The sequence below is a fragment of the Schistocerca cancellata genome, chromosome 4 (genome assembly GCF_023864275.1).
Source record: "Schistocerca cancellata isolate TAMUIC-IGC-003103 chromosome 4, iqSchCanc2.1, whole genome shotgun sequence".
Taxonomy (NCBI): Eukaryota; Metazoa; Arthropoda; class Insecta; order Orthoptera; family Acrididae; genus Schistocerca; species Schistocerca cancellata.
The window spans coordinates 302,725,634-302,749,422 of record NC_064629.1 but is presented as its reverse complement, the minus strand read 5'-3'; the positions used below and the strand labels follow the sequence as shown (position 1 = coordinate 302,749,422).

Below are 23,789 nucleotides of genomic sequence, written 5' to 3'. Positions count from 1 at the left end.
GATATCTCATTATTTCCACTGATTGTAATGCACTAAGTAGTCAGAACAATGTAAGTAGTGACCTGTTGATATACGTGGTCAGGCTGTGTCCCTGATCCCAGCACTGTGATCTCATTCAGAAAGGTCTACTTGTCAAGAACATTATCAAATGCTATTTCGTGGCATGATGCATACCTGTTCTTCTTTCCTCTGCTTATTCACAATGATTAGACTTCCTTATTGATTAACAAAAGGCAATTGGTTGTATAAATATGTATAGAAATATTATGTCATGTTTTACAGTGCTTTTTTCAACATATTTTACCTTTGTTCTCCCACTTTATTTTGAAATATACTTTGGAATAGGTAGAATATGTAGATTGTTCTTTTTTTCTAATTGCAGGACCACTTTGTTACTTTAGTAATCGCCTGTTGTGGCTTCAAGATGATAGAAATGCAGTTATTGGTGATATGAATGGTCAAAACGCTGCAGTAATTAGAGGAATGAGTATTTCTGGACTCAACATGGTGGCTGTATTTGATCCTTCTTTGCATTATTATCCTGGTATGTTCATTATTCACAGAAATATCTGATAAGCTAAGCTAATATTTGTGGTTTTATTTCATGTGCATAATTTGTTCCAGATCTTGACTGTTGTGATGAAGTAACAGTGATTCCATCACCTATCAATACATCATCAATAAGAATTAATGGCACATGGAAGTCATTTGCCATAGTTTGGGATCATGTTTCAAATGTGAACTATGGAAAGGTCTTCTATGAAATTAAAATCAATGATTTCATTGTAAGTCGTTTAATTTTACACATGATTTTCATTTCTGAAGGATGAATATTCTTGCACAAGATGATGTTATTGTATTGAAGACATGTTTTAAATCAAATAAAAGTAGATTTGCTTCTTGTCCATTAAATTTTTTCTGCGCATGTGGTTGAGAATTTGTCTTTAACTGAAAGACTTATGAGAATTTGCATGGTATAAGAACATTCACATTTTAAAATGTTCTCAACTTGTGGATTTATGACTCATATTTTTTTCCAGAAAGTTGTAGATGTCCCATACCTTATGTATGAGATACCTGAACTTCTGGCACCATATTCACAACTGTTTATTGTGATCAATGCCTTCACATATTGGGGAACATCTCCTCGAGCTGAGAAGAGGCTATACTCACCACCATCAGTTCCATCAGTTCCAACAAATCCTCGTGTGTTTGTGATGTATGAGAGAAATCCTGTAAAAGTGAATCATGTAAGTGGCTTTCCAGCTGTTACTGAAGCTTGTATGAATTTTATCATAAGAGTTTGTAATTGAAATCTTGTTATAGAATTTTATGGCAGTTTTCCGTTGGGATCCTCCAGAAAATCCAAATGGCATCATACAAGGTTACATTATACGGGCATGGTACATATTGGATAATTCTTCAACCCACACATTTATGTCAACAGAAGTGGGGTCCAAAGTAGGAGAGTATAAAGTTTACAATCTCCTAAAACACACAACATATTACTTTCAGGTATGCTGATTCTGATTAAATATATTAATTATTAATTTCTTCAGTTGCTTTTATATGGAAGCACTTCTTTCATTTCATTGAAAAATTGTAATTGTGTATAATTTTCAGTTAGAATGTTTATGTAATTTTAAATGTCAGTGCAATTAAGTATTTTCAATGCAGGTAGAAGCTTATACAGAGGTGGGCAATGGAATTGCAACGGATCCTGTGAAAGCTGATGGTGACATAGAGATGCCAGTTCCTAAATTGTTGTTGTCAACTGTGGATGCTGTAAAAATATCTGACTGTGATAAACATGAAAATGAAACCCTTTCGAGGAGTGGTGGCCCACCTATTGATTTAGCGTTTATTAGCAATGAAAACAAAATATTCTGGTTGAATGAAATTCAAGAGCTCTACTGGTCAACAGCTGAAGGAAAAAATAGAACAAAGGTATGGAATTAACAAAAATTACACACATTGATGCTCTAAATGAAAAGTTAGCTAAAAAATAAATTTTATGTTTACAAATGTAGTTCAGTATTTTTTGTGCATTTTTATATAGTACAAGCAAAAAATGTTTTGTGGAGACCGAAAAGATAAATATATTTCAGGGAATCTGAGTGAGAATTACCTTTAAAAGGAAAATATTTGTGATTAAATGCATATTTCTAATTGTAAGACACAAACATGGTTTGTAATTGTATGGAAGGCTGTATGGTAGAACGGAAAGTTAAAAAAAAAAAAAAAAAAAAGTACAGAAACTGTATTAATGCATGAATTATCAGTACCATCATAGGCTAGGACGTGTATTTTCATGGGGAATTTCTTTTTCTATTTATCAGTTTAAATGCAGCTTTCCTAATGAGTTAATCATCATTATCATTTTCTATGAAATAACAGATCATCTAGAAATCTGCTACCAGAGATAAAGTACATACTTGCTGTATGTTATTGAACATGAGCTTAAAATTCACTCAAATTCCAAAGAGTAACAACTAAATAGTTGACTGTGACTACAATATATTCTGGGAGGTTGCTGCTACCTTCATCTGAGGCTACACATATAAACTCCCACTTTTGTTTTCTTTTGTTGATTATCTTCTGATGTACAGTATTTCCATCAGATTTTTCCTTTCTCTCCCCCCCCCCCCCCCCCCCATTTTCATTTTACTCCACTGACCATGTATGACATATTTTCTCCACAACAATCTTTCATTTGTTCTTCTTTTTCAACCTTCCATGCCAGAATTATATTATACTGTGATAAAAAAGTTCTCTAATGTTCATCTCCAATTATTCAATGCCTGTTGAAGCAAATGGTACAACTAGTGCCTAAGTTAAAGATCTAATTAAGTAATTGTATACAAATTAACTCTACTGAATGCATTATATAACTAGGTGAGTATCCGGTGTTGCCTTATTATATATTTCATCCAATCTTCTACTACTCTACTAGCCCATCTCCATCTTCTCCCTCCCTCTGTCCATCCCCTCCTCCCCCTCTTTATCTATCTCCTTCTTCTTCCTCTCTCTGCCCACCTGCTTCTCCCCACTCTGTGTCTAAACCCCTCTCTACCTCCCCGTCTCTCTGTCCATCTCCTCCTCCACCCTCTCTGCCCATTACCACCTCCCCCCCCTCTCTCTCTGTCTATCTCCTGCTCTTCCCTATCTCTGTCCATCTCCTCCTCTCCCATCTCTCTGTCCCTCTCCTCCTCCTCTCTTTTACTGTCTTCCTCCGGCCTTTCTGTCGACCTCCTCCTCCCTACTCTCTCTGTCCATCTCATCCTCCTCCCTTTCTGTGTCAATCTCCTCCTCTTTCCTTTTTCTGTTCACCTCTGCCTCTCCCTTCTTGCTGTCCATCTTCTCCTCTTCCTTTTCTGTCCTTTTCCCCCTCCCACACTCTTTATCTGTATCCTCCTTCCCCATCTGTGGTCTGTGTCTGTCTTCCTACCCCTCTCTGCTCTCTGTGTGCCCATCTCCTCCTCCCCTTCTCTGACCATGATATCACCCGTTACTAAATAGGAAGATTCACATTCTTACCCCAACAGAATTTCTTAACACATAGTAAGTAATACGTGTACCAAGTTTGTTTGACATCAATCCAGGGATGTAGGAGGAACTTTTTAGCTGTGGAATTGCTCACATACACATGTCACGTATATTTAACATTTTTCACACATATTTGTACATCTCTAGCAAATTTTGGCCTTCAGTTTCGTTTGCACACATCTCAATGTTTATGAAATCATATCTCCTGAACTATGTGTCATACAATGACATAATTTTGTATGTACATTCAGCAGCATATGTGGATATTGTCTTCGAAATGTGCATTGAAGTAGTAAATTTAAACGTCATGTATGATGTGGCAGTGTTTCACGCACCTCAGTGTTTATGATGTCATATCTTCTGAACTGTGTACTGTACAATGATATAATTTTGTAGGTATATTCAGCGGAATATGCGGATACTGTCTCAGAAATTTATTGCAGCTAGAGTTAGTAGCAAATAAGTAATAATTTTAAACATAATGCATGATCTGGCAGTTTCACTTTATGAACAGCGGAAATGTAGTAAATGATAAACTTCCTTCTTTTCATAATTTTGTAGGGGTTGTGAGTGAGCAAAAGTTTCATAAAGGTTTGAAATTATGTATAAAGTTTCTTTCAACTCACCAAGTGCTCTCATTCTCAAGTAATAAATTCTGTGTATTCACGTGTCATGAGCAACACTTCTTTTTCACTCCCATCCCTTCCCCTTTGATATGTAGGTGGCACTTAACCACCACAGCGATTCTTTCCAGACAGTAAGCGATATATGTAGAAAGCTTGGTTGAAATCAGTCCAGTGATTTAGGAAGAGATGCGAAACAAACATACATACAAATGTACACACAATACAAACATAAATACATTTGTATAATATGGATTAATGCATCTAGGACGACTGGAATATGTCTCAATTTCCCTTTTGCAATAATCTGTCAGTATCAAGTTAATATAATGTTGTCCATTTTTGGTGGTATAATTATGATGATTGATAAATTTATGCATTATATGTCTCTAAGCCATATTGGGAATGGCATGGGAGTAAACTGGAAAACTGCCTAGAGTGATAAGGTGAATGAAGAACTTAGTAAGAGAGTTTATTCTTATAAAGACTTCTATGAGCTATTTATGCTTTTGTCAGATCTGAAGAAGATAAGTCCACTTGATATCCAGGAAGTGTCCAGGCTTTAGCAAGTCTACAGTTCAAATCTAGAAGACTCAACATTTGGAATGAATGTTTACACTTCAAAAGCTACATCCCTGTTGTAAAGACTGAAAATGAGTCATACTATTTTCCAGAACTGTGCAAGATGCTAAATGGCTCTGAGCACTATGGAACTTAACTTCTGAGGTCATCAGTCCCCTAGAACTTAGAACTACTTAAACCTAACTAACCTAAGGACATCACACATATCCATGCCCAAGGCAGGATTCGAACCTGCGACCGTAGCGGTCGCGTGGTTCCAAACTGTAGCGCCTAGAACCGTTTGGCCACTCTGGCCAGTCAAGATGCTAAAAGGTGCCAACTTGGAGAATACCCAAATTTGAACATAGCTCTTCAAATATATTTGAGTAGTCCTGCTTCCTGTTGCTCAACAGGAAGGTCATTTTCTGTTGTTAGATGTATAAATAATTATTTAAGGACATCACAAAAGTGGGATCATCTAAGTTATCCTGGCAGTCCTTGCTACTTAATCAGACTTGACAGTGAGACTGGACTATGAAAAAATCATAAACTTATATGCCAGTCATAGTGCAAGGAAAAACTCCTTCTTATTTAAATAACCAGTTTTTTGTCCCCTAGTATGTTTGTAAATATAATGTAAGTTGTTTTTGTTTATATTTAATTTTACTAAAAGCTCAATTATAATGTTTGCCTTTATATTTATTGTATGACACTTAACCAAATTTTTCTAGTTGTAGTTTTTATAAGCACAATTTTAGGTTTGCAGTCCATAGTTAAGTATTACACAGACAAGAAACAAGCCCTACACAGTAGACAAACTTTGATAAATATCAGTCTTTCAAGTTGGATGATGGGTGGGTGGGGGCCACCAGAGATAGGTGTGCTGAATACAGGCCCGTGTCTCTCTGTCTACATGCAAATCAGTTTTTAATTACAATTAGTATCACCCACATACTTCATTTAAATATAATCATACAAAACAGTGAATTAAACTACTTGAGTTTCTGCTTCAACTTACAGTGTAGAGTGAACTGAAATCTGTAGCTGGAAGTTAAAAAGAGAGACAGAGAGCTCTGAACCACATAACATCTCACACCCCTTGCTATCAAACTGAGAATAAATTTGTAGCAGAAGGGTCTAGAAGTGTGGAGTGAATATCTGTGTTACAGATCTGAAGGACAGCTTCATGCCTTATAATTGTTCACAAACTTTAGAGATCTTTTCATTCACATTGCAGAAATGTAGGCCATTAGAACACAAGTCTTAAACAGTATAATAATTATAATTATAATGAAGATGTTGCGGAGCATGCTTTCCAGCCAGGGAACCACAATATTTGTTTCGAGGAGACGCAAGTACTAGCGGCCACAAGCAGATATTACGAAAGGCTCTACAGGGAGGCAATCGAAATCGCTAAACACCCAAATAATTTCAACCGAAAGGAGGAGGGCATGAAATTAAATGGTATATGGATGCCGGTGTTAAAGAAGATGTGTACCACCTGTCCACTACTGGGTGATGGCAACGGCGATCGACGGCGACGGACAGCGGCCAATTGCATTGACATTTTCAAAACACGTAATGTCACGCAGGATTTAGCGGCAGTCAGTAGCGAGCCAGTGGGTGTGTTGGACCTTCCATCGAGCTACGGACCCTCTTGAAGATGTCTCCCGCAGTCGGAGACGAAACGTTGGGAATCGACACAGAATTCATCAACCGACCACGGCATAACAGCCCGGATAATTATAATGGACATGATACTTCACAATTGGACATCTAAGTTGGTAATATAATCAGCTGCATTTGGTGTCAACAGAAAATCATTTCGTGTCCTCCGTATGCCCTCAGGTTGCAGTGTTGTGTGATGTGACAAATCATCTGTTTCTCAGCTCCACGAATACACTACAATGTAGGTATTATGTGCATCAGCACACCTGCCATTATTGCTCCTCATCCAGTTGAGGGTTGATCATGTCTTATGTGCTATTGGAGGATCCTCACATGTTTTTTTATGCTGTTATTTCTTATTTGGAGTTTGTGGAAATGTTTGTTGTATTTTGTTCAAAGGACAGACTCCTAAGCAGTTTAGACATTGATTGTAGATGTAACAGAAGTAATTTCGTAGGATGTTCAAGTAATCTGTTAGTGTTTTCTCCATTGCTTCCATTACTTTGCTTCTGGTTGTTGCAGCCCAACCAGTATGGTAGCCAAATTTTCTGAATCTTATTACTTTCGTATCGGCAGTGTTACAGCCAAAGAGAAGTGGAATTAAAATGCTCTTGAGGAAGGCCATTATTGAGTTTTTTCCAATTGCTCAGTGAATTATCTATGACTTATTAATAAAGGAGATAAATTCCCTGTATGAGACCACAATCACTGTGAATATTTTGTGAATAAAACTGCTAGATGATGTAATAAATTTCTTTATTTACTATGCCATTTTGGTTACTGCCATCATAAGATATAAAAAAAACTGGGAACTTCCAAAATGAGGTATGCCTAATCAGGATGCTCCAATGTGGCAAAGTCTTGAATGAAGTAAGGAGCTACATAATAAAAAAATTAATTTTATTTATTCGTTGTGTGTTCCATGAACCCATATACTGATTATTTGCCCAGGATGAGAAATGTATCAAAATGGTGACACCTTTGTAATCTACAGTTATTTATGTTTAATGTTTTTCTTTTTATGTAGATTTATTCTACGGTTATTTATGTTTTTCTGTTGCTTTTATTTCACTTACTGAATGATTTATAATGACATATATAATGCTGCAGTGATGTTCATCAGCGTGACAAGGATTTTGTCTCAATGTTACATCTGCTGTGAAAATTGAATTTGGGCCTAGGATGAAAGGAGGAGGTACTTTACATAATAATATACTGTATTTATTTTGTTTATTTATTGAATATGTGTTTCATGGATCCGTGTAGTGATGAGAAATATACCAAAGTAATATGTATTTAATTACACACCAGCATTCATAATATATACCTACAGTTGACTTCTACAGAAATTCTATTGTAGTAACCTTACAAACCAAACCATAAATACTGTTTTACATAAAAAATTATGTAGAGTAATAAGACAGATAATTGTTAAACATTAACCAGCTGGAAAAGAAAGACAATTTTTGAGAAATAACATTAATACATGATTTGTACAAACCAGTATTATCCTTAAATGATAACAACCATATATGCACAGTGTTTATGGCAACAGTCTAAAAATAAGAGCTGCTTCTGATGTTAAATTACCTGTTAAACTCATATTTAGAAACCTGTCAACAGGTTAGAAAGAGCAATTTAGAAAAGAGGGATTTATGTTTTCCAAAGCTTTTGAGCCCTGTGGGTAGGAATTGAATATTTTGTTGCCAGCACAGTTGATACCTTAAGAGACCTTGGAATATGTGCTGGTTACTCATCAATTCATAATGACCTGCAATACTATCAGTATTTCATGTGTCCGTCTGGGAAGCAAATAAGTCACACCTCTAAATATTGTCTTTATTTTATGTATTTGTGTGTACAGTAAATATCGTTCTCATGTCCTAAAATGTAGTATACATGCATGTCATTACTGAAACAATGGAGACAACAGAGGATGAGTAGAGATGAAGCAAGACTGTTCCTTAAACCCAACAAAATGTAATAAATATATGTAATTAGAAGCAGTTTTTCTGCTTTTTGCATGTCATTTCAGCAGTTATTGGAAACCAATAACCTGTAATTTTTGGGGCATTAACTGATTCGAATCAAATTTTAACTTCAAAGCATGTATTAATTCTTCCTGGACAATGATCAAAGATGTAGAACATTCCATTGTTAGTATTTCCTTTTTGCACATCAAGGTTGTGAATGACTCATCTTATCTCCCACTACAAACATATTCCTGCAGAAGTAGAAACCTGCGTATGAAAGCTTTAGAATGTTTAGCATTCTTTTATCTCAAAGGAACAAGTGCACTATTAAATTTGAGTAAAGATTCTCTTAGTGGAGTGTGAAAACTGGACAAATCAGAAACAGTGATCAAAGGTTATGTGGTGTATAAAACAGAGGAAAAAATGAAAATAAGACTTTATTTTTAATAGAAAAATTAATAATATATGTGAATCCTTCATTGCCACAAAACCTCTCACCGACATAAATTTGTGTCTGAAAACATTGTTGGTAAAGCCACATAGTAAATACCTCCAGTTTCAAGCCAATACGCACATGCATTATTGCCCATGCAGGCAAAGCCTCAGCTGAATGTGGATAAGGAAAATAACACATCCTATATGACTACAAATTCCTTCCTGATGTAGTCCTTGCAGAGGAAATTCTCTGTTGACTTGCAGTGCTAAATTCAATCAAAATCCCAAACTTTCACTGACTGCCTCCGTCATTCTCAAGAGGAGCATTGTTTTCAGCAGTAATGAAGGGGGTACTCATCAGAAGCATAGTATTTTACCCAAAATTGAAGGGGCCAGTTAACCAAAAATTTTTTTATCCCACAGCATATCTTGGAGTACGGCATGCCGTTAGGTCTAGGCAGTAAAAGTACCTCCAGAAATATTACCACCACTAAATTGATTTGTTTCCACAATGTTCCTGAAATTAAATCATGTTCCAGGTTCTCCTAAAATGAATATACAACATAAATCTTTTGAAAACCGAGTCTCGATGCATCAGTGAACTGCATTGTACTGGATTTATTCACCATCCAAATTTGATAGCACTGTCTTGAATGTAAAGATTCCATTGTGTGCACTGGAGAACCTGGGGGAAACATAATTGGAAATCTGATCCTGAGACCATATTTCTTGGAAAGCTCAAACTCATCTAAGTGTTACAAGCTTGATTGGCAGTTGAGTTACAAGAAACATTAAGTTTAATTGGGCAGTTAAAGCCATATATTGGTGCTGCATAGGAGTTGTTGCTTTTGGAAGATGTTGCACTACCTTTGAGAAATATGTCAGAAGCCTGGGAACTGTTGTGGAGGTGATTTGCTTGCAGTCATCCAGTAGTTAATCCCTTAAAATAGTGCTGTATCTAATACCTGATACCTATTCATACTGTACAAAAATATTATTTCAGGAAATAGGCTTCTGATTGCAGTGAGTGAAAGATACAGAATGAGACATTTTTAGCATCAGGTGTTGCCATTTATCTTTTTTCAAAAGGGCTATGTAATACTGGCAGTATTCAAACCTGTAAATTGCTTTCTATGCTTGAAAGATGAGCTACGTTCCTTAAATGTTTATAATGATCATGCAGTGCTGTCTTCTTCACAGCAGTACTTTTTTTTATTATAGTTATCTATTCAATATTTTTTCATGTTAGTATAACAATGTTTAAGTTTCGTTGACATTCTCATAATCTTAAAAATGATGTATTTAGGTCTGCTGACAACTTCTCCTTTTATGTCATTCACTTTCTCTGTAATAAAGGAAATTTTCCAGAATCAAACTATGGAAAATCCAGGTTGAAATATCAACAACGCAAGAAATGATAGATTGCTGCTTATTGTAAGGCTGACACATTAAGTCGCAGACAGGTACAGTCAAAAGACACGTACGCACAAAATTTGGCCACAGCCTTCATCAGAAAAGTGAAGAGAAATGCACACCATTCATTCACACAAGCAAACACACCTCACGCACACATGATTGCCAACTCCTGCAGCTCAGACCAGATGCCAAATTTCTAGAACATTATTAAAAATTGTAATTTATTTAACTCAGTCTCAATTTTTCACTTTTGTAAGTTAATATAACATTCTTCATTAATGGATGAATTATATTCTGTTTGTTATTGTAAAAGCTGCTTTCTTCTGTAGAATGTGATTTCCTTTTTAGGGAAACTATTCATGTTAAATTCCTTATTTGAATTGTACAATACAAATTAAAATAAGTCGAAAATATTAGGCTACATACTAACCACATGATACAATGATACATTGCTGTAAATGGAATTAAAAACTAGACAGTCTCAAGAAAACATAGTTGTTCAGAGAGGGAGGAAATGGAAGAGTGTTGAAGATATGTCACAGCTCTTAACTTTTCGGACATACTCTGTATCTCTAAGAGTTAAGTGTGTATTTATTTTCTATTACTTGAAAAAGAAGATTTCTGTACTTGTGCATCTACTGGAATTCCCTAATTTGAAGTGAATTCTGAGGAGCTTGTGGTTTACTGTTTGTGTTTAGTGATTAAGGATAACTGTGCTAAAGTTCTATGTGGCTGAATGAAAAATATTTTCATTTGAAAATCTGTTTTGTACATAATTTTCAGCTTCTGATGCTAAATGGAACTGGTACAAGTATTACCATTGACTGGGTTTCACGACATCTCTACTGGTCAGAGATAGACGATAAGAGTATTGGATCTTCAATATATAGCTTAGACCTGAATCAGGCTGAGAAAGGTATTGTCCAACCAAGAAGAGTTGTAAGAAGGCAGAGAATTGTGCTGAAGATTGATGTTCTACCATCAAAAAGGTAACTGTAAACTGAAAATGAACTAAATAAATAAAAGAAAGTAATTCAAAATAGGACTAGTTCAGTAGTTGACGTAAATATTGTCTGTAACAGATGTACAGTTGTCCCCAGAAGGACATTTTCCTCTTTCAGAGATACACTGTGTTGACAAAAGTCATGGGACACCTCCTAATATCATGCTGGACCTCCTTTTGCCAATGTAGTGCAGCATCTCAACATGGCATGGACTCAAGAAATCGTTGGAAGTGCCCTGCAGAAATATTGAGCCAGGTTGCCTCTGTAGCTATCCACAATTGTGAAAGTGTTACCAGTGCTGGTATTTGTTCACAAACTGATCTCTCAGATGTGTCCCATAAATGTTTGAAAGGATTCATGTTGGGTGATCTGGTGTGGCCAGACCATTCACTTGAATTTTCCAGAATGTTCTGACATGGCACACTGTCATCCATGAAAATTCCATAATTGTTTGGGAACATCAAGCCCATAAATGGCTGGAAGTGATCTTCAACTAGCTCAACATATCCATTTACAGTCAATGACCAGTCCAGTTTGACCAGAGGACCCACTTCATTCCATGTAAGCACAGCCCACACCATTACAGAGCCCCTACCAGCTTGCACAGTGCCTTGTTGACAACTTGTATCCATGGTTTTGTGGGATCATATGACCAGGTCATGGTTTTCCAGTTGTTTAGGGTCCAACTGATATGGTCACATGCCCAGGACAATCACTGCAGGAGATTCCATGCTGTCAGCAAAGGCACTCGCAATGATCATCTGCTGACATAGTCCAATGAAATTAAATTTCACCACACTGTCATAACTGATATGTTTGTTGTATGTCCCACACTGATTTCCCCAGTAATTTCATACAGTGTTGCTTTTCTGTTAGCACTAACAACTCTAAGAAAATGCTGCTGCTTTCCGTCATTAAGTGCTGGCTGATATCCACTGCATTGTCCATGGTGAGAGGTAATACCTGAAATTTGGTATTCTTGGCTCACTCTTGACACCATAGGTCTTGAAACATTGAATTCCCTTATGATTTCCAAAATGGAATGTCCCATGCATCTAGCACAAACTAACATTCCACGTTCAAATTCTTCACAGATTAATTTTCTTGTCTTCTTCATGTAGGAGGAAGTAGTATTGATTGATGAGCACCCGGTGCACTTCTCCGTATCTTTCTAACATGATATATTTTCATAGTTTACTGAAATTAGTAGGCAACATGAACAGCCCAACTAATGTTTCATACTGTGTTTCTGTTTTGATACTGACACCCTGCCTGTCTCTTTCAAGTGTTGTCATAAATGGTATAAGGTTGCCAATATTTAGGAGGAGGAGGTTAGTGTTTAATGTTCTGTCGACAATGAGGTCATTATAGATGGAGCAAAAGCTTGGCTTTGGGAAGAATGGAGAAGGAAAGCATCTGTGCCCTTTTTGTGGAACCATTCTGGCATTTGCCTTAAATTATTTAGGAAAATCACAGAAAACCTAAATCAGGATGGCCTGACTCGGGTCTGAACTGTCATCCTCCTGAATGTGAGTCTAGGGCAATCTTTCGGCAGGCAGTTGGTACTGATGACAGCTTCATTTCATCAGAGTGGTAGGCCTATTTGTATGTGTGTATGCTGTCTCATACATAGTAGGTGAGCATTGGGATTCTGTAAGCAGTTGCAGGATATGTGGTTTTGTTACAAGGAAATATCATTACACTGTCAAATATAATATGAAGCAGTACTGAAAAGCTCCATGACTTGGATTCGATAACTTAATGCATCACTTCCAAATGAACAGACTATTGCTGATTGGAGGAAAATGAATGGAGAAATGAAATGCAGTACATTAAGTTTGATTCTCTATCTTAATCATGTCAGTTATCAACTGAATTTGTGTATGCAATTGGCTTTAAGAAAATAATTTGTGGAATACTTAATATTTGACATTCCACTCTATTAATTTCTGGGAACTTATGGACTTCAAAATAAGGCGTATGTGATTATATCTCAGAAGTGGTGAAAAATTTGTACTGCTCTTCACTGTCATCTATGTTGAAGTGGTAGTAATGTCTCCTGATCATTCCAAAAAGTCAAGATGTTAAAACCATTACGCACAAACCTTATTCATAAATCCACTTTGTAACAATCATAATAAGTTGGCATCCAAGCCCTCCATGAGGAAGCATCCTTTAATGCTCCACATTTATTTTCACTGGGAGGTAAGAATCTATTCTCAATTCTAGAAGACTCATGCTTGACATGCAGTTCTGTTGTTACCATTTCTCTATCTCTCTGATGTATCAGTCATACTTATGTCTGTAAAAATGATATCATTACTTTGATATCATAAATTTGCTTTAAATGTGTGTCATTTTCAGACAATCCTTCAATAAGAGAGACTGGCCGTTCTTATGTCATACTTCCTCTTTTCACTCCACTAATCAGTTGCACATTCTTGTTAGACTGACATGGACAGATTCTACAATTTCCTGTACAGGAACTGTGACACATATAATCAAGAATTTGATGTAATGTCAATCCTGTGGCTATCTCATCACAGTAATCATACTCAGACATTAAATGGAGGACATAGATGGGCAATGTTCAATATATAAAATATCTTACCAAGATTTGATCAATAGAGTTTTATCAAATGTCTCACTATATATATATATATATATATATATATATATATATATATATATTTAAAAACAAAGATGATGTGACTTACCAAATGAAAGTGCTGGCAGGTCGACAGACACACAAACAAACACAAACATACACACAAAATCCAAGCTTTCGCAACCAACGGTTGCCTCGTCAGGAAAGAGGGAAGGAGTAGGAAAGACAAAAGGATATGGGTTTTAAGGGAGAGGGTAAGGAGTCATTCCAATCCCGGGAGCGGAAAGACTTACCTTAGGGGGAAAAAAGGACAGGTATACACTCGCACACACACACATATCCATCCACACATACACAGACACAAGCAGCACCTTCGTGGAATGTTTCCTTCTATATATATATATATATATATATATATATATATATATATATATATATATATATATATATATATATATATATAGTTATAATAGAAGGAAACATTCCACGAAGGAAAAATATATCTAAAAACAAAGATGATGTGACTTACCAAATGAAAGTGCTGGCAGGTCGACAGACACACAAACGAACACAAACATACACACAAAATTCAAGCTTTCGCAACAAACTGTTGCCTCATCAGGAAAGAGGGAAGGAGAGGGAAAGACGAAAGGATGTGGGTTTTAAGGGAGAGGGTAAGGAGTCATTCCAGTCCCGGGACTGGAATGACTCCTTACCCTCTCCCTTAAAACCCACATCCTTTCGTCTTTCCCTCTCCTTCCCTCTTTCCTGATGAGGCAACAGTTTGTTGCGAAAGCTTGAATTTTGTGTGTATGTTTGTGTTCGTTTGTGTGTCTGTCGACCTGCCAGCACTTTCATTTGGTAAGTCACATCATCTTTGTTTTTATATATATATATATATATATATATATATATATATATATATATATATATATACTCCTGGAAATTGAAATAAGAACACCGTGAATTCATTGTCCCAGGAAGGGGAAACTTTATTGACACATTCCTGGGGTCAGATACATCACATGATCACACTGACAGAACCACAGGCACATAGACACAGGCAACAGAGCATGCACAATGTCGGCACTAGTACAGTGTATATCCACCTTTCGCAGCAATGCAGGCTGCTATTCTCCCATGGAGACGATCGTAGAGATGCTGGATGTAGTCCTGTGGAACGGCTTGCCATGCCATTTCCACCTGGCGCCTCAGTTGGACCAGCGTTCGTGCTGGACGTGCAGACCGCGTGAGACGACGCTTCATCCAGTCCCAAACATGCTCAATGGGGGACAGATCCGGAGACCTTGCTGGCCAGGGTAGTTGACTTACACCTTCTAGAGCACGATGGGTGGCACGGGATACATGCGGACGTGCATTGTCCTGTTGGAACAGCAAGTTCCCTTGCCGGTCTAGGAATGGTAGAACGATGGGTTCGATGACGGTTTGGATGTACCGTGCACTATTCAGTGTCCCCTCGACGATCACCAGTGGTGTATGGCCAGTGTAGGAGATCGCTCCCCACACCATGATGCCGGGTGTTGGCCCTGTGTGCCTCGGTTGTATGCAGTTCTGATTGTGGTGCTCACCTGCACGGTGCCAAACATGCATACGACCATCATTGGCACCAAGGCAGAAGCGACTCTCATCGCTGAAGACGACACGGCCCAATTCGTCCCTCCATTCACGCCTGTCGCGACACCACTGGAGGCGGGCTGCACGATGTTGGGGCATGAGCGGAAGACGGCCTAACGGTGTGCGGGACCGTAGCCCAGCTTCATGGAGATGGTTGCGAATGGTCCTCGCCGATACCCCAGGAGCAACAGTGTCCCTAATTTGCTGGGAAGTGGCGGTGTGGTCCCCTACGGCACTGCGTAGGATCCTACGGTCTTGGCGTGCATCCGTGCGTCGCTGCGGTCCGGTCCCAGGTCGACGTGCACGTGCACCTTCCGCCGACCACTGGCGACAACATCGATGTACTGTGGAGACCTCACGCCCCACGTGTTGAGCAATTCGGTGGTACGTCCACCCGGCCTCCCGCATGCCCACTATACGCCCTCGCTCAAAGTCCGTCAACTGCACATACGGTTCACATCCACGCTGTCGCGGCATGCTACCAGTGTTAAAGACTGCGATGGAGCTCCGTATGCCACGGCAAACTGGCTGACACTGACGGCGGCAGTGCACAAATGCTGCGCAGCTAGCGCCATTCAACGGCCAACACCGCGGTTCCTGGTGTGTCCGCTGTGCCGTGCGTGTGATCATTGCTTGTACAGCCCTCTCGCAGTGTCCGGAGCAAGTATGGTGGGTCTGACACACTGGTGTCAATGTGTTCTTTTTTCCATTTATATATATATATATATACACACACACACACACTTGCAAAATGTTGTTACATCTCATGAATTCAGTACCTCTCGTGTTGTGCAATGGTCTTAGCATGGGATGACATGTGTTACTTCCTGTTCTTTCTGAACAATTCACATCTTACACGGCTGCTGCTGTAGTCTTTGGCCCACACAGACAATTGAATATAAATGGTGAATATATTAGTGATCAATGTAAACAGTAAAACCTTTCTCTAAATGTTCAAAAGTGCTGTGGAACTATATCTTTTGTCATAGCATGCCCTTAGTATCAGTTTATACTGTTTATTTTATTCAGATAGAAGCGAGCAATCAGTCATACATTGTCTCCACAAAATCAGTTTTACTGAACAGAATAAAATAGAGAAAAGTAGTCATCAATACATCATTTGAGTTCTGAATCTGCAGTTCTATGTCTCTTATGCAGAAATGTGGTTAAATAGACAGCTCAACAAACTATCCCATATCATTTTCCCCACTTACAAGAATGTATTCATGTAATTTACAGAATAATAGCTTTTTTAGAGTAACTTACATGATGATCTGGACAATAACTGACAATGCTAAATCAACAACATTGTGGGTATGTCTTCATAAATAAATAATTTATAAATTTGATAATGGATATCTAAATTCTGTAGAAAGATATAGCCTTATGTTAATAAGAGATGAATACTTTTCACTTCGCTATATCTACAGTTTTGCATATACAAAGTTGAGTATAACCACAGATAAAGCAAAATATGTTTAAGATGTTTTGAAAGAGAGACTAAAAGGTACTCTCATTAATTGCAGTGGCTAAGAAACTTACTTATTTAACCAGAAGGTACTGATAGTTTGGTGTAGTTATTTCTTACTTATTATCAATACAACTTAACAGACATTGTGCACAGTACTTATTATACTTTCTTCTGTTGGCAGTTCACTCTACTGGATTGAGATTAACAGGAGTTCTGTCAGCAGTCTCATGAGAAGTCGAGTAGATGGAACCCATGTTGAACCATTCTTTTCAGTGAATAAAAAGAGAAGGAGGTTAGAAGAACTATAATATATGAATGTATCATATTGTAATCTGGACCTATTCAAGCTCTCAAAATAACTATCATTAAATTTGTTATGCATCCTTCATTTATTGGTACAACATGAGTTGTTTAATCATTTTACTTGCAGGAGGCAGAATTTTCGGAGTGATTACTGTAACTGTTCTGGTAATCCTATTTTGGGGAAAGCAATGACAGTTGATCCAGCAGACTTCATAAATCCAAAAATATTTTGGGTAGATGGTTGGCAAAACCAGATATTTACATCAGATATTGATGGCTGTAATTGCACAGTAATTGTGAATGCCACACATGGAAAAGCAGGTATGTCTTTTTTTTCTTTTTTCTTATTTTTTTTAGCAGAACAGCTAACACTAGTGTAAAAATTATGTGTGCAACGCTCCATAAGTGGTGCCTGGACACAAAGAAATGTAATTTATTCATTTCATTCTATAAAATTTTCAAATTCTTTGACTTGTTGTACAGGAGACATCTCATGATAGACACTGATATATTTTATCAGAGCTATACAACAATTTTACAAAGCTTATTGTGATACAGCTCCACATGGTCTACAGTTTCAAACTGTGAAATTGTCATCCATGAATTCCTCAAAAAAGTAACAGCACTTTTCCACTATAGGAGTGAAGAACAATCTTTTCAGTAAATCAAGCTCCATGTTGTAATGAGCATGGATAAGCCAAATTGTTATGACCATTGCCTACCTCAAGACTGAATGACACCTGGTGACAGTGTCGGCATGTGACATGGTAAGGGAAGTGCATAACACACAGCATAGATGAATTGGGAATAATTCTAGGAATGTAACAGCTGCAAATAGATAAATCCACTGAAATAAGCAACTTTGAGAGTTGGTATTTTGTTTTGGTCTGGCACCTTGGAATGACTGTCTTGGAAGTAGCAGAGCTGGTCAGCAGATGATGTGTAAATGTTCCCGTGTTGACCCAATAACATCAGCCTTCAAAATTGCAGTGAGCATGGGATCATCAAATTTTGTCCATGGATCAATGGAAATGTGTTAATTGTTGGGTGACTCTTGTTTGTTGTTACATGGGGTCAAGTGGTTGTGTCTAGATATGCCATCATCCAGAAAAACAGTTGCTTGAAACATGCACTTTGCCACATTTTCAGGCTGGTGAAGGCTGTGTTATGGTGTGAGGGACATTCACCTGGGCTTCTTTGTGACCAATGATAGTAATTGAAGACACCTTGACAGCTGTGGACTACATGAAAATTATTGCAGTCCACCTGCTTCCCTTCATGCCTTATGTCTCCCCAGATGGTGATGGAATCTTCTAGCAGGATAACTGCCACATCATAAGACCAGAAACATGCTACAGTGGTTTGAGGAGCATGACAGTGAATTCACATTGACGTCTTGACCGTAACATTTGCCTCAACTGAACCTTCTGGAATATATTTGGGACACTATTGACTGCCAGCTCTGTGCCCACAAACCACACCAGCCCATAATTTATGGGAATTTTGTGTAACCACTGGAAACTTTAATCTTGATGGTAGAATGAGGATTTATATCTGGGACACTGTCAGATGTCAGTTCCATACCCATATACCACCAGCCCATAATTTACAGAAATGTTGAGGAACCACTGGAAACTTTAATCTTGATGGGAGGAGGGGGATTTAAACTTCATTATTCTTGAAACAAGTCCAGTGCCTTCACCATTGCATCTCCTTATTAGGTATAATTTAAAAGAAGAGGAATGAACTTTGCTACTAATTGTTTCATGTTCATTTCGACTTTTGGACTATGCTGATGTGTCCTTTATAAAGTTCAACAATAGTACAGTCAGTGATTGCTTGCTTAACATGATGGATTTCTTTACTCATTCATTTGTTGCTATACTACCACACAATGATAACCAACCCAAATTTTTGTATAATTCTTAATTTGGTGTCAGTTTCAGCTTTTTTTCTTTTTTTTTCAAATTTAAACAAAATTGTTTGCATATCCATTTTTCCACAACTTCAGATATTTCAAAATTGTCGAAAATAGTAAGTACAGTGTAATAAAAGCAGCAACAAGTAATAAGAAATTCATGTAATTGCAATACTGCTATGTTACAAAGTACTTGTTGGAATATACAACAAGAGGCATCTTGTGTAAAGTGTATAACTCATTTTGCAAATAGTTTGACCATGCTTCTTATCTAATAATCATGTTTGTTTTTTTTTTCATTTTTTTCATTGAAAAGGACTACCACCAACATCATTGACTGTGGATCATAAGTTTGTATACTGGTCTAATGCAACTGAAGGGCGAGTGTACTCTGCTGTTAAAGATTTGGATGATTTGACAAGGGCAGCTACAACTGACAAAGTAAAATCAGTTGATATGTTTGGTGTCCAGCAAATAATTGCCCTTGGATCTCATTTGCAACCATTTCCATGTAAGTATAACAAAAAGAACTCTTAATTTTCATACTTTGAATTGATTATGATTTGGTTTAAATACACTGCTTGACACAAAAAGTAAAGCACTCGAAAGGGGAGAAAGAAATCAAATGGAACTTCATAAGTTGAGAGGGAATGTGATGTTATTTTAGTGATTTTAAAACTGCATTAAATTTATGAAGAACCTGGCAGTATGAGCCCACTTATCACTATGACATTGCACACCTTGGTCTAGATGCATGCACTGATTAAGTTGGGATGGGTATCATAAATCCATTGTATAATCTTCTGAGACTAGCTGGCCCACAACTGTTGTAACTGGTTCTTGAAATCCTGGATGCTGTCACTGAGACGAAGCTTACATCCAAGCTGGTTTCACACGTGTTCTATCAGGGACATATCTGGGAATCTTGCTGGCTTCAGCAGTACCTCAACGTACTGCACACAGTTCATAGACACATATGTCTTGTGGACAAGCACTGTCCTGTTGAAAAATGGCATCACAATAGTGTCACATGGGTGACAAGTGATGACACAAGATGTCCATGACTTACTGCTGTGCCGTCAGAGTTCCCTCAAGCACTACCAGTAGTGACTTGAAGTTGTACCTGATGGCTTCCCACTCTATGGCACCTGAAGTAACACCACTATGTTTCTCCAAAGCATACTGGCACCTCTCCCCAGCTCACTCCCATGCTTGCCAACAACAGACATCTGTGGGGTAGTGCAGAATGATGATTCATCACTGATGCCATTCATCAGCAATCCATGTTTCCTAGTTGTGGTACCACTGCAAATACAGTCATTTGTGTTGCAGTGTTAATGTCAACCTACACGTGGGATGGTAATTCCCTAGTCCAGCTGCTACTACTATCTGACAAATGGTTCAGGGTGTTACAGAATGTTATAGGGAGTCCATTACTTGTGAACAGATTCTGATGTTCTTCTTCCTATGCAGTCCAGCATCGGGCCACTGTCACATCCAAATGCTCCACAGATCTAGATACTGTGCAATTTGACCTGCGAACAAAATGGAGATCCACAATGAAGCCCCTTTCAAATTCTGTCAGGTACTGGAAATATTGATTCATATGAGTACATGGCATCTCCATGTCCTTCACAATGATTACTGAGCACCTGACACTGTTCCCATCCCTTATACACTTTACCAGGCCTGGTAACAACACTAAACGTGAACAACACTAATGTGCCCTGGTGCCCGTCATTGACATATGCACCAGTGGTGTGTATGTGTATGAAGTGACATTGACATCTGAACACATCTTCTGGGGTGCTTCACTTTTGCTGTCAGGCATTGTAATTACATTATAGACCATTTGAAAAATAACAACCACCTATTTCTCTTATATGGCACTGATATTACATTTGGAGTTGCAGTATGAACATCCAAAGTGTTATTAAAGTCATTACCAACATTTACATGTGTAACTGGTTCACACGGAGTAAATAGATGTAACTATGTTTGGTTCATATGGAGTAAGTAGATATAACTATGTTGATGAATATGAGTCCTTGAAATGCATTCACAATGTACCACAGAAGAAACAGTAAATATGAGTATAAAAATTGTACAGAATCAAAAAGAAAATTAGCAAATAAGCCAGTCTATAGGCATACGGACTGGACAAGTGTTAGAAGTTAGCTAAAATGAATAGGAAATGGAAAGAAAAGAACTTACCTGTTAGAAGCCCCATACAAGGCATTTACCATATACAATGTTGCAATATAAAATAGTAAGCATTTGTGAGGGAAAGGAGACTTGTACAAGATGCTTCAGACATTGCCACTAGGGGGCAAGTGATGTCTCTGTGACAAGAAAAAACTATGGAAAACTAGTGATAGGAGTCTGAAGAATGTGAAGGGGGCTGACTGAAATGTGCTAAATGTGACACTAAACAAAATGTGTTGGAAAGTGCTGCATATGGACAAAATGACAGGATGCAACATACGAATGTGAGACAAAACATTTGGCCATGAAAGCTGTGGTAATAGGGATGGGTATCAGTAGGCTGCTTGATAGTGGATTTATCCTACATATCTATTAGAATATATTACTAAACCTGCATACTTTCATCATCAATGTGCAGTCATTATATTTTATGTAAAATTTTGGGAAACAAATCAACTACCTTATCAGCTAAGCAACCAGTGTAGTTTCATATGTAAATGCACTATCTTCTGGACTCCAGATCATATAACATACAATGTATTGTATGTACATGAAAAACTACTCTCTCCCTCACATTTGGGAACTAAGGGGGTGCATAAGTTAGAACAAATTTGTGATTGCAAAACCAAGGTTGACACCAAGTTGATTGTCAAAATCACAATAGTAATGGAGCATTATGACTACAAGTAATGTGAGCCTAAATTAGTATAGATGAAAAAAGCCATAATTGGCTGACACAGTAACATATTCACCAACAATGTTCCAAAATCAAAATGCAGGTACAAAAAGTGCTGAAGTGGCTACTTTTGAGTCTTGGCGAATCTATGGTTTCAGTAACAAAATATCAACTGGTTGATATGCCTGCCATGCTGGATAACTATTTCTGATAGAGGACTGACTTCCATCCCCATAACATTGCCATAAGCCCTATAGTTGCAATGCCAAAACCAGAAATAGGAGCCATAGAAATTCTCTGAGTCTGTCTTCATATTGCTGGAGTGCCAGAATATTAGAGTTTATGCAGTCTCAACCGAGGAATGTGTATCATATGGGGATGTTGTGACCTGTGCAGTCTTCCCTGTATAATTCTGTTGTAAATTACACTTGCACTGAATTCATTCTCTATGTTATCCCACAATCTAAAATTTGTGTATTGGATTCACATAACATATGATCATCTTATGTTCATCTAGCACTTTAAAAAATCTAATTAAGGAGTTATTTTAATAGCCCATTTTTTCATCATCAAACTGTATGACATGTATTTCAGTTAACGTTGTTGTGTTTATATCTCACAGCTCCAGAATGTTTAGTTCCCATGCAAACAATGCACATGGTGAAGTTAATTAATAGTACGGATAAAACACTGAAGTTAGAACTCCCAAAGCCAGACAGATACCCTCATTGTGAAAATATCTCTCTGGCAACAATTGAATACACAGTATACTACGGACTGGTGACTGATGATGGAACCTCCGATTGCAGAAAACATTTATCTCGTTGTTGGAAAGTGGTAAGTTATTTCTGTAAAATTTCTGCATGAAATGATATTCTGTATGGAGCATGACATGTCTTGTAATGCCATAGAACTCAAGTCAGTTTACACTGATGAGCCAAAATAATAGACTGACTGCTCACCACAGGATTGAATGTATACCACCTGATGGCATTGCAGGAACTTGATGCAGTAAGGAAAGTAACAGGGTGGTCCATTGATAGTGACTGGGCCAAATATCTCGTGAAATAAGCATCAAATGAAAAAACTACAAAACTCATCTAGCTTGAAGGGGGAAACCAGATGGTGCTATGGTTGGCCCCCTAGATGGCGCTGCCATAGGTCAAACGGATATCAACTGCATTTTTTAAAAATAGGAACCCCCATTTTTTATTACATATTCGTGAAGTAAGTAAAGAAATATGAATGTTTTAGTTGGACCACTTTATTCGCTTTGTGATAGATGGCGCTGTAATAGTCACAAATGTATAAGTACGTGGTATCACGTAACATTCTGCCAGTGCGGACGGTATTTAGTGATACATTACCCATGTTAAAATGTACTGTTTACCAACTATGGAAAAGGTCAATATTGTGTTGATGTATGGCTATTGTGATCAAAATGCCCAACGGGCATGTGCTATGTATGCTGCTCGGTATCCTGGATGACATCATCCAAGTGTGTGGAGCATTCGCCGGATAGTTACGTTTTTTAAGGAAACAGGACATGTTCAGCCACATGTGAAATGTCAACCATGACCTGCAACAAATGATGATGCCCAAGTAGATGTGTAATTTTGTCACGGCTAATCCGCACATCAGTAGCAGACAAATTACACGAGAATCAGGAATCTCAAAAACGTCGGTGTTGAGAATCGATTGCACCCGTGCCATATTTCTATGCACCAGGAATTGCATGGTGACTACT

At 37.8% G+C, this 23,789-nt stretch overlaps 1 protein-coding gene across 1 annotated transcript in view; it reads left to right on the top strand.

The window, feature by feature from the left end:
• LOC126183191 (proto-oncogene tyrosine-protein kinase ROS) overlaps positions 1-23,789 on the top strand; it is a 597,756-nt gene that overhangs the window by 465,349 nt on the left and 108,618 nt on the right. Inside the window, exons 16-25 of the mRNA XM_049924934.1 lie at positions 383-544; positions 625-785; positions 1,041-1,250; positions 1,327-1,515; positions 1,678-1,947; positions 11,006-11,211; positions 17,122-17,232; positions 17,371-17,564; positions 19,478-19,672; positions 22,665-22,879. Of these exons, the coding sequence (XP_049780891.1) occupies positions 383-544; positions 625-785; positions 1,041-1,250; positions 1,327-1,515; positions 1,678-1,947; positions 11,006-11,211; positions 17,122-17,232; positions 17,371-17,564; positions 19,478-19,672; positions 22,665-22,879 (1,913 nt within the window). The remainder of the gene's footprint in view (positions 1-382; positions 545-624; positions 786-1,040; positions 1,251-1,326; positions 1,516-1,677; positions 1,948-11,005; positions 11,212-17,121; positions 17,233-17,370; positions 17,565-19,477; positions 19,673-22,664; positions 22,880-23,789) is intronic.